The sequence below is a fragment of the Oncorhynchus masou genome, chromosome 27 (genome assembly GCF_036934945.1).
Source record: "Oncorhynchus masou masou isolate Uvic2021 chromosome 27, UVic_Omas_1.1, whole genome shotgun sequence".
In the NCBI taxonomy this organism is placed as follows: Eukaryota; Metazoa; Chordata; class Actinopteri; order Salmoniformes; family Salmonidae; genus Oncorhynchus; species Oncorhynchus masou.
Window position 1 is genome coordinate 8,002,485 of NC_088238.1, and position 14,488 is coordinate 8,016,972.

General features: G+C 44.7%; 1 protein-coding gene across 1 annotated transcript in view; it reads right to left on the reverse strand.

Moving 5' to 3' along the window:
* Window positions 1-14,488, reverse strand: part of irak3 (interleukin-1 receptor-associated kinase 3) — a 49,425-nt gene that overhangs the window by 15,010 nt on the left and 19,927 nt on the right. Inside the window, exons 9-10 of the mRNA XM_064939209.1 lie at window positions 13,609-13,727; window positions 1,755-1,950 (exon numbers count right to left, since the gene is read on the reverse strand). Coding sequence (XP_064795281.1) covers window positions 1,755-1,950; window positions 13,609-13,727 — 315 coding nt within the window. The remainder of the gene's footprint in view (window positions 1-1,754; window positions 1,951-13,608; window positions 13,728-14,488) is intronic.

Consider the following 14,488-nt stretch of genomic DNA (forward strand, 5'->3'; position numbering starts at 1 on the left):
CTACGTTCTGGCATTCAGATCAGTTTATCTAGTATTAGTCGCAAGTAGCTGACAAAGACCACGTCTGTTGAAAGAGGATTGTTGTGTCATAAAGATGTTTCAGAGGATTGTTGTGTCATAAAGATGTTTCAGAGGATTGTTGTGTCATAAAGATGTTTCAGAGGATTGTTGGTCATAAAGATGTTTCAGAGGATTGTTGTGTCATAAAGATGTTTCAGAGGATTGTTGTGTCATAAAGATGTTTCAGAGGATTGTTGTGTCATAAAGATGTTTCAGAGGATTGTTGTGTCATAAAGATGTTTCAGAGGATTGTTGTGTCATAAAGATGTTTCAGAGGATTGTTGTGTCAAAAAGATGTTTCAGAGGATTGTTGTGTCATAAAGATGTTTCAGAGGATTGTTGTGTCATAAAGATGTTTCAGAGGATTGTTGTGTCATAAAGATGTTTCAGAGGATTGTTGTGTCATAAAGATGTTTCAGAGGATTGTTGTGTCAAAAAGATGTTTCAGAGGATTGTTGTGTCATAAAGATGTTTCAGAGGATTGTTGTGTCATAAAGATGTTTCAGAGGATGGTTGTGTCATAAAGATGTTTCAGAGGATTGTTGTGTCATAAAGATGTTTCAGAGGATTGTTGTGTCATAAAGATGTTTCAGAGGATGGTTGTGTCATAAAGATGTTTCAGAGGATTGTTGTGTCAAAGATGTTTCAGAGGATTGTTGTGTCATAAAGATGTTTCAGAGGATTGTTGTGTCATAAAGATGTTTCAGAGGATTGTTGTGTCATAAAGATGTTTCAGAGGATTGTTGTGTCATAAAGATGTTTCAGAGGATTGTTGTGTCATAAAGATGTTTCAGAGGATTGTTGTGTCATAAAGATGTTTCAGAGGATTGTTGTGTCATAAAGATGTTTCAGAGGATTGTTGTGTCATAAAGATGTTTCAGAGGATTGTTGTGTCATAAAGATGTTTCAGAGGATTGTTGGTCATAAAGATGTTTCAGAGGATTGTTGGTCATAAAGATGTTTCAGAGGATTGTTGTGTCATAAAGATGTTTCAGAGGATTGTTGTGTCATAAAGATGTTTCAGAGGATTGTTGTGTCAAAAAGATGTTTCAGAGGATTGTTGTGTCATAAAGATGTTTCAGAGGATTGTTGTGTCATAAAGATGTTTCAGAGGATTGTTGTGTCATAAAGATGTTTCAGAGGATTGTTGTGTCATAAAGATGTTTCAGAGGATTGTTGTGTCATAAAGATGTTTCAGAGGATTGTTGTGTCAAAAAGATGTTTCAGAGGATTGTTGTGTCATAAAGATGTTTCAGAGGATTGTTGTGTCATAAAGATGTTTCAGAGGATGGTTGTGTCATAAAGATGTTTCAGAGGATGGTTGTGTCATAAAGATGTTTCAGAGGATGGTTGTGTCATAAAGATGTTTCAGAGGATTGTTGTGTCATAAAGATGTTTCAGAGGATTGTTGTGTCATAAAGATGTTTCAGAGGATTGTTGTGTCATAAAGATGTTTCAGAGGATGGTTGTGTCATAAAGATGTTTCAGAGGATTGTTGTGTCATAAAGATGTTTCAGAGGATTGTTGTGTCATAAAGATGTTTCAGAGGATTGTTGTGTCATAAAGATGTTTCAGAGGATTGTTGTGTCATAAAGATGTTTCAGAGGATTGTTGTGTCATAAAGATGTTTCAGAGGATTGTTGTGTCATAAAGATGTTTCAGAGGATAGTTTTGTCAAGTGCTCCCTAACTCACCACTCCCAAGCTGAACACGTCCAGACTGACGGACAGCTTTCCGTCTCGTATGTATTCCTCCGGCAGGTAGCCCAGGGTTCCGAAGGTCGTATCCAAGGTAACGGTGCAGCTCTGACTGACGGAGTGGGGTCTGAGACGGGCCGTCCCAAAATCAGACAGCTTGGGCTGCAGCCGCTCGTCCAGCAGTATGTTAGAACTACATAGGGAGAATACGCTTTGGAACTCAGGTGTGACAGGGTTCTTTAGAACTACACAGAGAGAATACACTTTGGAACTCAGGTGTGACAGGGTTCTTTAGAACTACACAGAGAGAATACGCTTTGGAACTCAGGTGTGACAGGGTTCTTTAGAACTACACAGAGAGAATACGCTTTGGAACTCAGGTGTGACAGGGTTCTTTAGAACTACATAGGGAGAATACGCTTTGGAAATCAGGTGTGACAGGGTTCTTTAGAACTACATAGGGAGAATACGCTTTGGAACTCAGGTGTGACAGGGATCTTTAGAACTACACAGGGAGAATACGCTTTGGAACTCAGGTGTGACAGGGATCTTTAGAACTACATAGGGAGAATACACTTTGGAACTCAGGTGTGACAGGGATCTTTAGAACTACACAGGGAGAATACACTTTGGAACTCAGGTGTGACAGGGATCTTTAGAACTACATAGGGAGAATACGCTTTGGAACTCAGGTGTGACAGGGTTCTTTAGAACTACATAGGGAGAATACGCTTTGGAACTCAGGTGTGACAGGGATCTTTAGAACTCAGGTGTGACAGGGATCTTTAGAACTACACAGAGAGAATACACTTTGGAACTCAGGTGTGACAGGGTTCTTTAGAACTACATAGGGAGAATACGCTTTGGAACTCAGGTGTGACAGGGATCTTTAGAACTACATAGGGAGAATACGCTTTGGAACCCAGGTGTGACAGGGATCTTTAGAACTCAGGTGTGACAGGGATCTTTAGAACTCAGGTGTGACAGGGATCTTTAGAACTACACAGAGAGAATACACTTTGGAACTCAGGTGTGACAGGGATCTTTAGAACTACATAGGGAGAATACGCTTTGGAACTCAGGTGTGACAGGGTTCTTTAGAACTACATAGGGAGAATACGCTTTGGAACTCAGGTGTGACAGGGTTCTTTAGAACTACATAGGGAGAATACGCTTTGGAACTCAGGTGTGACAGGGTTCTTTAGAACTACATAGGGAGAATACGCTTTGGAACTCAGGTGTGACAGGGATCTTTAGAACTACACAGGGAGAATACGCTTTGGAACTCAGGTGTGACAGGGTTCTTTAGAACTACATAGGGAGAATACGCTTTGGAACTCAGGTGTGACAGGGATCTTTAGAACTACACAGGGAGAATACGCTTTGGAACTCAGGTGTGACAGGGTTCTTTAGAACTACACAGGGAGAATACACTTTGGAACTCAGGTGTGACAGGGATCTTTAGAACTACACAGGGAGAATACACTTTGGAACTCAGGTGTGACAGGGATCTTTAGAACTACACAGGGAGAATACACTTTGGAACTCAGGTGTGACAGGGTTCTTTAGAACTACACAGGGAGAATACGCTTTGGAACTCAGGTGTGACAGGGTTCTTTAGAACTACACAGGGAGAATACGCTTTGGAACTCAGGTGTGACAGGGTTCTTTAGAACTACACAGGGAGAATACACTTTGGAACTCAGGTGTGACAGGGATCTTTAGAACTACACAGGGAGAATACACTTTGGAACTCAGGTGTGACAGGGTTCTTTAGAACTACACAGGGAGAATACGCTTTGGAACTCAGGTGTGACAGGGTTCTTTAGAACTACACAGGGAGAATACACTTTGGAACTCAGGTGTGACAGGGTTCTTTAGAACTACACAGAGAGAATACGCTTTGGAACTCAGGTGTGACAGGGATCTTTAGAACTACACAGGGAGAATACGCTTTGGAACTCAGGTGTGACAGGGATCTTTAGAACTACACAGAGAGAATACACTTTGGAACTCAGGTGTGACAGGGTTCTTTAGAACTACACAGAGAGAATACACTTTGGAACTCAGGTGTGACAGGGTTCTTTAGAACTACACAGGGAGAATACGCTTTGGAACTCAGGTGACAGGGTTCTTTAGAACTACACAATACGCTTTGGAACTCAGGTGTGACAGGGTTCTTTAGAACTACACAGGGAGAATACACTTTGGAACTCAGGTGACAGGGTTCTTTAGAACTACACAATACGCTTTGGAACTCAGGTGTGACAGGGTTCTTTAGAACTACACAGGGAGAATACACTTTGGAACTCAGGTGTGACAGGGTTCTTTAGAACTACACAGGGAGAATACGCTTTGGAACTCAGGTGTGACAGGGATCTTTAGAACTACACAGGGAGAATACGCTTTGGAACTAAGGTGTGACAGGGTTCTTTAGAACTACACAGGGAGAATACGCTTTGGAACTAAGGTGTGACAGGGTCCTTTAGAACTACACAGGGAGAATACGCTTTGGAACTCAGGTGTGACAGGGATCTTTAGAACTCAGATGTGACAGGGATTTTTAGAACTCAGGTGTGACAGGGTTTTTTAGAACTACACAGAGAGAATACGCTTTGGAACTCAGGTGTGACAGGGTTCTTTAGAACTCAGGTGTGACAGGGATCTTTAGAACTCAGGTGTGACAGGGTTCTTTAGAACTCAGGTGTGACAGGGTTCTTTAGAACTCAGGTGTGACAGGGTTCTTAACGAACTCAGGTGTGACAGGGATCTTTAGAACTCAGGTGTGACAGGGTTCTTTAGAACTCAGGTGTGACAGGGATCTTTAGAACTCAGGTGTGACAGGGATCTTTAGAACTCAGGTGTGACAGGGATCTTTAGAACTCAGGTGTGACAGGGATCTTTAGAACTCAGGTGTGACAGGGATCTTTAGAACTCAGGTGTGACAGGGTTCTTTAGAACTCAGGTGTGACAGGGATCTTTAGAACTCAGGTGTGACAGGGTTCTTTAGAACTCAGATGTGACAGGGATCTTTAGAACTCAGGTGTGACAGGGATCTTTAGAACTCATGTGTGACAGGGATCTTTAGAACTCAGGTGTGACAGGGATCTTTAGAACTACACAGAGAGAATACGCTTTGGAACTAAGGTGTGACAGGGAGTCAGTTAAGAACAAATTCTTATTTTCAATGAAGGACTAGGAACAGTGGGTTAACTGCCTTGTTCAGGGGCAGAACGACAGATTTCTTTACCTTGTTAGCTCAGGGATTTGATCTTGCAACCTTCCGGTTACTAGTCCAATGCACTAACCACAAGGCTCTCCTGCCACTAACCACTAGGCTCGGGGTGAGGTGAGTGACTAGACTAGGGGTGTGAGACGGTACCTTGTGATGTTATAGACTAAGGGTGTGAGACGGTACCTTGTGATGTTATAGACTAGGGGTGTGAGACAGTACCTTGTGATGTTATAGACTAGGGGTGTGAGACAGTACCTTGTGATGTTATAGACTAAGGGTGTGAGACGGTACCTTGTGATGTTATAGACTAGGGGTTTGAGCCGGTACATAGTGATGTTATAGACTAGGGGTGTGAGACGGTACCTTGTGATGTTATAGACTAAGGGTGTGAGACGGTACCTTGTGATGTTATAGACTAGGGGTGTGAGACAGTACCTTGTGATGTTATAGACTAGGGGTGTGAGACAGTACCTTGTGATGTTATAGACTAAGGGTGTGAGACGGTACCTTGTGATGTTATAGACTAGGGGTTTGAGCCGGTACATAGTGATGTTATAGACTAGGGGTGTGAGACGGTACCTTGTGATGTTATAGACTAGGGGTGTGAGACGGTACCTTGTGATGTTATAGACTAGGGGTGTGAGACGGTACCTTGTGATGTTATAGACTAGGGGTGTGAGCCGGTACATTGTGATGTTATAGACTAGGGGTTTGAGACGGTACCTTGTGATGTTATAGACTAGGGGTGTGAGCCGGTACCTTGTGATGTTATAGACTAGGGGTGTGAGACGGTACCTTGTGATGTTATAGACTAGGGGTGTGAGACGGTACCTTGTGATGTTATAGACTAGGGGTGTGAGACGGTACCTTGTGATGTTATAGACTAGGGGTGTGAGCCGGTACATTGTGATGTTATAGACTAGGGGTGTGAGCCGGTACCTTGTGATGTTATAGACTAGGGGTGTGAGACGGTACCTTGTGATGTTATAGACTAGGGGTGTGAGACGGTACCTTGTGATGTTATAGACTAGGGGTGTGAGACGGTACCTTGTGATGTTATAGACTAGGGGTGTGAGCCGGTACATTGTGATGTTATAGACTAGGGGTGTGAGACGGTACCTCGTGATGTTATAGACTAGGGGTTTGAGACGGTACCTTGTGATGTTATAGACTAGGGGTGTGAGACGGTACCTTGTGATGTTATAGACTAGGGGTGTGAGCCGGTACCTTGTGATGTTATAGACTAGGGGTGTGAGACGGTACCTTGTGATGTTATAGACTAGGGGTGTGAGACGGTACCTCGTGATGTTATAGACTAGGGGTGTGAGACGGTACCTCGTGATGTTATAGACTAGGGGTGTGAGCCGGTACCTTGTGATGTTATAGACTAGGGGTTAGAGACGGTACCTTGTGATGTTATAGACTAGGGGTGTGAGCCGGTACCTTGTGATGTTATAGACTAGGGGTGTGAGACAGTACCTTGTGATGTTATAGACTAGGGGTTTGAGCAGGTACCTTGTGATGTTATAGACTAGGGGTTAGAGACGGTACCTTGTGATGTTATAGACTAGGGGTGTGAGCACCTTGTGATGTTATAGACTAGGGGTGTGAGACAGTACCTTGTGATGTTATAGACTAGGGGTTTGAGCAGGTACCTTGTGATGTTATAGACTAGGGGTTAGAGACGGTACCTTGTGATGTTATAGACTAGGGGTGTGAGCCGGTACCTTGTGATGTTATAGACTAGGGGTGTGAGACGGTACCTTGTGATGTTATAAACTAGGGGTTAGAGACGGTACCTTGTGATGTTATAGACTAGTGGTGTGAGACGGTACCTTGTGATGTTATAGACTAGAGGTTAGAGACGGTACCTTGTGATGTTATAGACTAGGGGTGTGAGATGGTACCTTGTGATGTTATAGACTAGGGGTGTGAGACGGTACCTTGTGATGTTATAGACTAGGGGTTTGAGACGGTACCTTGTGATGTTATAGACTAGTGGTGTGAGACGGGACCTTGTGATGTTATAGACTAGGGGTGTGAGCCGGTACCTTGTGATGTTATAGACTAGAGGTGTGAGCCGGTACCTTGTGATGTTATAGACTAGAGGTGTGAGCCGGTACATTGTGATGTTATAGACTAGGGGTTTGAGCAGGTACCTTGTGATGTTATAGACTAGGGGTGTGAGACTGTACCTTGTGATGTTATAGACTAGAGGTGTGAGACGGTACCTTGTGATGTTATAGACTAGAGGTTAGAGACGGTACCTTGTGATGTTATAGACTAGGGGTGTGAGATGGTACCTTGTGATGTTATAGACTAGGGGTGTGAGACGGTACCTTGTGATGTTATAGACTAGGGGTTTGAGACGGTACCTTGTGATGTTATAGACTAGTGGTGTGAGACGGGACCTTGTGATGTTATAGACTAGGGGTGTGAGCCGGTACCTTGTGATGTTATAGACTAGAGGTGTGAGCCGGTACCTTGTGATGTTATAGACTAGAGGTGTGAGCCGGTACATTGTGATGTTATAGACTAGGGGTTTGAGCAGGTACCTTGTGATGTTATAGACTAGGGGTGTGAGACTGTACCTTGTGATGTTATAGACTAGAGGTGTGAGCCGGGACCTTGTGATGTTATAGACTAGAGGTGTGAGCCGGTACCTTGTGATGTTATAGACTAGGGGTGTGAGACGGTACCTTGTGATGTTATAGACTAGGGGTGTGAGCCGGTACCTTGTGATGTTATAGACTAGAGGTGTGAGCCGGTACCTTGTGATGTTATAGAGTAGGGGTGTGAGACGGTACCTTGTGATGTTATAGACTAGGGGTGTGAGACGGTACCTTGTGATGTTATAGACTAGGGGTGTGAGACGGTACCTTGTGATGTTATAGACTAGGGGTGTGAGACGGTACCTTGTGATGTTATAGACTAGAGGTGTGAGACGGTACCTTGTGATGTTATAGACTAGGGGTGTGAGCCAGTACCTTGTGAAGTTATAGACTAGCGGCGTGAGACGGTACCTTGTGATGTTATAGACTAGGGGTGTGAGACGGTACCTCGTGATGTTATAGACTAGGGGTGTGAGCCGGTACCTTGTGATGTTATAGACTAGGGGTGTGAGCCGGTACCTTGTGATGTTATAGACTAGAGCTTTAAGCCGGTACCTTGTGATGTTATAGATGAGAGGTGTGAGACGGTACCTTGTGATGTTATAGACTAGGGGTGTGAGCCGGTACCTTGTGATGTTATAGACTAGGGGTGTGAGACGGTACCTCGTGATGTTATAGACTAGGGGTGTGAGACGGTACCTCGTGATGTTATAGACTAGGGGTGTGAGCCGGTACCTTGTGATGTTATAGACTAGGGGTGTGAGACGGTACCTCGTGATGTTATAGACTAGGGGTGTGAGACGGTACCTCGTGATGTTATAGACTAGAGGTGTGAGCCAGTACCTTGTGATGTTATAGACTAGAGGTGTGAGACAGTACCTTGTGATGTTATAGACTAGGGGTGTGAGCCGGTACCTTGTGATGTTATAGACTAGAGGTGTGAGCCGGTACCTTGTGATGTTATAGACTAGAGCTTTAAGCCGGTACCTTGTGATGTTATAGACTAGCGGCGTGAGACGGTACCTTGTGATGTTATAGACTAGGGGTTTGAGCAGGTACCTTGTGATGTTATAGACTAGGGGTTAGAGACGGTACCTTGTGATGTTATAGACTAGGGGTGTGAGCCGGTACCTTGTGATGTTATAGACTAGGGGTGTGAGACGGTACCTTGTGATGTTATAAACTAGGGGTTAGAGACGGTACCTTGTGATGTTATAGACTAGAGGTGTGAGACGGTACCTTGTGATGTTATAGACTAGAGGTTAGAGACGGTACCTTGTGATGTTATAGACTAGGGGTGTGAGATGGTACCTTGTGATGTTATAGACTAGGGGTGTGAGACGGTACCTTGTGATGTTATAGACTAGGGGTTTGAGACGGTACCTTGTGATGTTATAGACTAGTGGTGTGAGACGGGACCTTGTGATGTTATAGACTAGGGGTGTGAGCCGGTACCTTGTGATGTTATAGACTAGAGGTGTGAGCCGGTACCTTGTGATGTTATAGACTAGAGGTGTGAGCCGGTACATTGTGATGTTATAGACTAGGGGTTTGAGCAGGTACCTTGTGATGTTATAGACTAGGGGTGTGAGACTGTACCTTGTGATGTTATAGACTAGAGGTGTGAGCCGGGACCTTGTGATGTTATAGACTAGAGGTGTGAGCCGGTACCTTGTGATGTTATAGACTAGGGGTGTGAGACGGTACCTTGTGATGTTATAGACTAGGGGTGTGAGCCGGTACCTTGTGATGTTATAGACTAGAGGTGTGAGCCGGTACCTTGTGATGTTATAGAGTAGGGGTGTGAGACGGTACCTTGTGATGTTATAGACTAGGGGTGTGAGACGGTACCTTGTGATGTTATAGACTAGGGGTGTGAGACGGTACCTTGTGATGTTATAGACTAGGGGTGTGAGACGGTACATGTTATAGACGAGAGGTGTGAGACGGTACCTTGTGATGTTATAGACTAGGGGTGTGAGCCAGTACCTTGTGAAGTTATAGACTAGCGAATAGCGTGAGACGGTACCTTGTGATGTTATAGACTAGGGGTGTGAGACGGTACCTCGTGATGTTATAGACTAGGGGTGTGAGCCGGTACCTTGTGATGTTATAGACTAGGGGTGTGAGCCGTAATACTTGTGATGTTATAGACTAGAGCTTTAAGCCGGTACCTTGTGATGTTATAGATGAGAGGTGTGAGACGGTACCTTGTGATGTTATAGACTAGGGGTGTGAGCCGGTACCTTGTGATGTTATAGACTAGGGGTGTGAGACGGTACCTCGTGATGTTATAGACTAGGGGTGTGAGACGGTACCTCGTGATGTTATAGACTAGGGGTGTGAGCCGGTACCTTGTGATGTTATAGACTAGGGGTGTGAGACAACCTGATGTTATAGACTAGGGGTGTGAGACGGTACCTCAATGTTATAGACTAGAGGTGTGAGCCAGTACCTTGTGATGTTATAGACTAGAGGTGTGAGACAGTACCTTGTGATGTTATAGACTAGGGGTGTGAGCCGGTACCTTGTGATGTTATAGACTAGAGGTGTGAGCAACCTTGTGATGTTATAGACTAGAGCTTTAAGCCGGTACCTTGTGATGTTATAGACTAGCGGCGTGAGACGGTACCTTGTGATGTTATAGAGTAGGGGTGTGAGCCGGTACCTTTATAGACTAGGGGTTAGAGACGGTACCTTGTGATGTTATAGACTAGGGGTGTGAGCCGGTACCTCGTGATGTTATAGACTAGGGGTGTGAGACGGTACATAGTGATGTTATAGACTAGGGGTGTGAGACGGTACCTTGTGATGTTATAGACTAAGGGTGTGAGACGGTACCTTGTGATGTTATAGACTAGGGGTTTGAGCCGGTACATAGTGATGTTATAGACTAGGGGTGTGAGACGGTACCTTGTGATGTTATAGACTAAGGGTGTGAGACGGTACCTTGTGATGTTATAGACTAGGGGTGTGAGACAGTACCTTGTGATGTTATAGACTAGGGGTTTGAGACAGTACCTTGTGATGTTATAGACTAAGGGTGTGAGACGGTACCTTGTGATGTTATAGACTAGGGGTTTGAGCCGGTACAACTAGTGATGTTATAGACTAGGGGTGTGAGACGGTACCTTGTGATGTTATAGACTAGGGGTGTGAGACGGTACCTTGTGATGTTATAGACTAGGGGTGTGAGACGGTACCTTGTGATGTTATAGACTAGGGGTGTGAGCCGGTACATTGTGATGTTATAGACTAGGGGTTTGAGACGGTACCTTGTGATGTTATAGACTAGGGGTGTGAGCCGGTACCTTGTGATGTTATAGACTAGGGGTGTGAGACGGTACCTTGTGATGTTATAGACTAGGGGTGTGAGACGGTACCTTGTGATGTTATAGACTAGGGGTGTGAGACGGTACCTTGTGATGTTATAGACTAGGGGTGTGAGCCGGTACATTGTGATGTTATAGACTAGGGGTGTGAGCCGGTACCTTGTGATGTTATAGACTAGGGGTGTGAGACGGTACCTTGTGATGTTATAGACTAGGGGTGTGAGACGGTACCTTGTGATGTTATAGACTAGGGGTGTGAGACGGTACCTTGTGATGTTATAGACTAGGGGTGTGAGCCGGTACATTGTGATGTTATAGACTAGGGGTGTGAGACGGTACCTCGTGATGTTATAGACTAGGGGTTTGAGACGGTACCTTGTGATGTTATAGACTAGGGGTGTGAGACGGTACCTTGTGATGTTATAGACTAGGGGTGTGAGCCGGTACCTTGTGATGTTATAGACTAGGGGTGTGAGACGGTACCTTGTGATGTTATAGACTAGGGGTGTGAGACGGTACCTCGTGATGTTATAGACTAGGGGTGTGAGACGGTACCTTGTGATGTTATAGACTAGGGGTGTGAGACGGTACCTTGTGATGTTATAGACTAGGGGTTAGAGACGGTACCTTGTGATGTTATAGACTAGGGGTGTGAGCCGGTACCTCGTGATGTTATAGACTAGGGGTGTGAGACAGTACCTTGTGATGTTATAGACTAGGGGTTTGAGCAGGTACCTTGTGATGTTATAGACTAGGGGTTAGAGACGGTACCTTGTGATGTTATAGACTAGGGGTGTGAGCCGGTACCTTGTGATGTTATAGACTAGGGGTGTGAGACAGTACCTTGTGATGTTATAGACTAGGGGTTTGAGCAGGTACCTTGTGATGTTATAGACTAGGGGTGTGAGCCGGTACCTTGTGATGTTATAGACTAGGGGTGTGAGCCGGTACCTTGTGATGTTATAGACTAGGGGTGTGAGACGGTACCTTGTGATGTTATAAACTAGGGGTTAGAGACGGTACCTTGTGATGTTATAGACTAGAGGTGTGAGACGGTACCTTGTGATGTTATAGACTAGAGGTTAGAGACGGTACCTTGTGATGTTATAGACTAGGGGTGTGAGATGGTACCTTGTGATGTTATAGACTAGGGGTGTGAGACGGTACCTTGTGATGTTATAGACTAGGGGTTTGAGACGGTACCTTGTGATGTTATAGACTAGTGGTGTGAGACGGGACCTTGTGATGTTATAGACTAGGGGTGTGAGCCGGTACCTTGTGATGTTATAGACTAGAGGTGTGAGCCGGTACCTTGTGATGTTATAGACTAGAGGTGTGAGCCGGTACATTGTGATGTTATAGACTAGGGGTTTGAGCAGGTACCTTGTGATGTTATAGACTAGGGGTGTGAGACTGTACCTTGTGATGTTATAGACTAGAGGTGTGAGCCGGGACCTTGTGATGTTATAGACTAGAGGTGTGAGCCGGTACCTTGTGATGTTATAGACTAGGGGTGTGAGACGGTACCTTGTGATGTTATAGACTAGGGGTGTGAGCCGGTACCTTGTGATGTTATAGACTAGAGGTGTGAGCCGGTACCTTGTGATGTTATAGAGTAGGGGTGTGAGACGGTACCTTGTGATGTTATAGACTAGGGGTGTGAGACGGTACCTTGTGATGTTATAGACTAGGGGTGTGAGACGGTACCTTGTGATGTTATAGACTAGGGGTGTGAGACGGTACCTTGTGATGTTATAGACGAGAGGTGTGAGACGGTACCTTGTGATGTTATAGACTAGGGGTGTGAGCCAGTACCTTGTGAAGTTATAGACTAGCGGCGTGAGACGGTACCTTGTGATGTTATAGACTAGGGGTGTGAGACGGTACCTCGTGATGTTATAGACTAGGGGTGTGAGCCGGTACCTTGTGATGTTATAGACTAGGGGTGTGAGCCGGTACCTTGTGATGTTATAGACTAGAGCTTTAAGCCGGTACCTTGTGATGTTATAGATGAGAGGTGTGAGACGGTACCTTGTGATGTTATAGACTAGGGGTGTGAGCCGGTACCTTGTGATGTTATAGACTAGGGGTGTGAGACGGTACCTCGTGATGTTATAGACTAGGGGTGTGAGACGGTACCTCGTGATGTTATAGACTAGGGGTGTGAGCCGGTACCTTGTGATGTTATAGACTAGGGGTGTGAGACGGTACCTCGTGATGTTATAGACTAGGGGTGTGAGACGGTACCTCGTGATGTTATAGACTAGAGGTGTGAGCCAGTACCTTGTGATGTTATAGACTAGAGGTGTGAGACAGTACCTTGTGATGTTATAGACTAGGGGTGTGAGCCGGTACCTTGTGATGTTATAGACTAGAGGTGTGAGCCGGTACCTTGTGATGTTATAGACTAGAGCTTTAAGCCGGTACCTTGTGATGTTATAGACTAGCGGCGTGAGACGGTACCTTGTGATGTTATAGAGTAGGGGTGTGTGCCGGTACCTTTATAGACTAGGGGTTAGAGACGGTACCTTGTGATGTTATAGACTAGGGGTGTGAGCCGGTACCTCGTGATGTTATAGACTAGGGGTGTGAGACGGTACCTTGTGATGTTATAGACTAGAGGTGTGAGACGGTACCTTGTGATGTTATAGACTAGGGGTGTGAGCCGGTACCTTGTGATGTTACCACAGACCACAGTGCAGGGCTGGGCCCTGTGTAGGTGATGTACAGCCTTCGCCGTCCCCTTGATGATGTCCAGACGCTCCTGCCATGAGAGAGGAGGCACTACGGTCTACAGAGAGATGCAGGAAGGGAAACATGTTAGCATGTAAACACCAATACACCTACTACCATACAGTCTGTCCAGCGCAGAGACAGATACGCTGATATGTCCGGCATTGAAATAGAATATAAATAGAAGTAGTTTAATAGAATTAAATGGAAGCGTATTGTCCATCAGAGGACGGAAATTTGCAGTAACACAACCTACAACTAGAATAGGTAACACAACCTACAACAGGTAATACAACCTACAACTACAATAGGTAACACAACCTACAACTAGAATAGGTAACACAACCTACAACAGGTAATACAACCTACAACTAGAATAGGTAACACAACCTACAACTAGAATAGGTAACACAACCTACAACTAGAATAGGTAACACAACCTACAACTAGAATAGGTAATACAACCTACAACTACAATAGGTAATGCAACCTACAACTACAATAGGTTATGCAACCTACAACTAGAATAGGTAACACAACCTACAACTAGAATAGGTAATACAACCTACAACTACAATAGGTAATGCAACCTACAACTACAATAGGTTATGCAACCTACAACTACAATAGGTAACACAACCTACAACAGGTAATACAACCTACAACTACAATAGGTAACACAACCTACAACTACAATAGGTAACACAACCTACAACTAGAATAGGTAACACAACCTACAACAGGTAATGCAACCTACAACTAGAATAGGTAACACAACCTACAACTAGAATAGGTAATACAACCTACAACTACAATAGG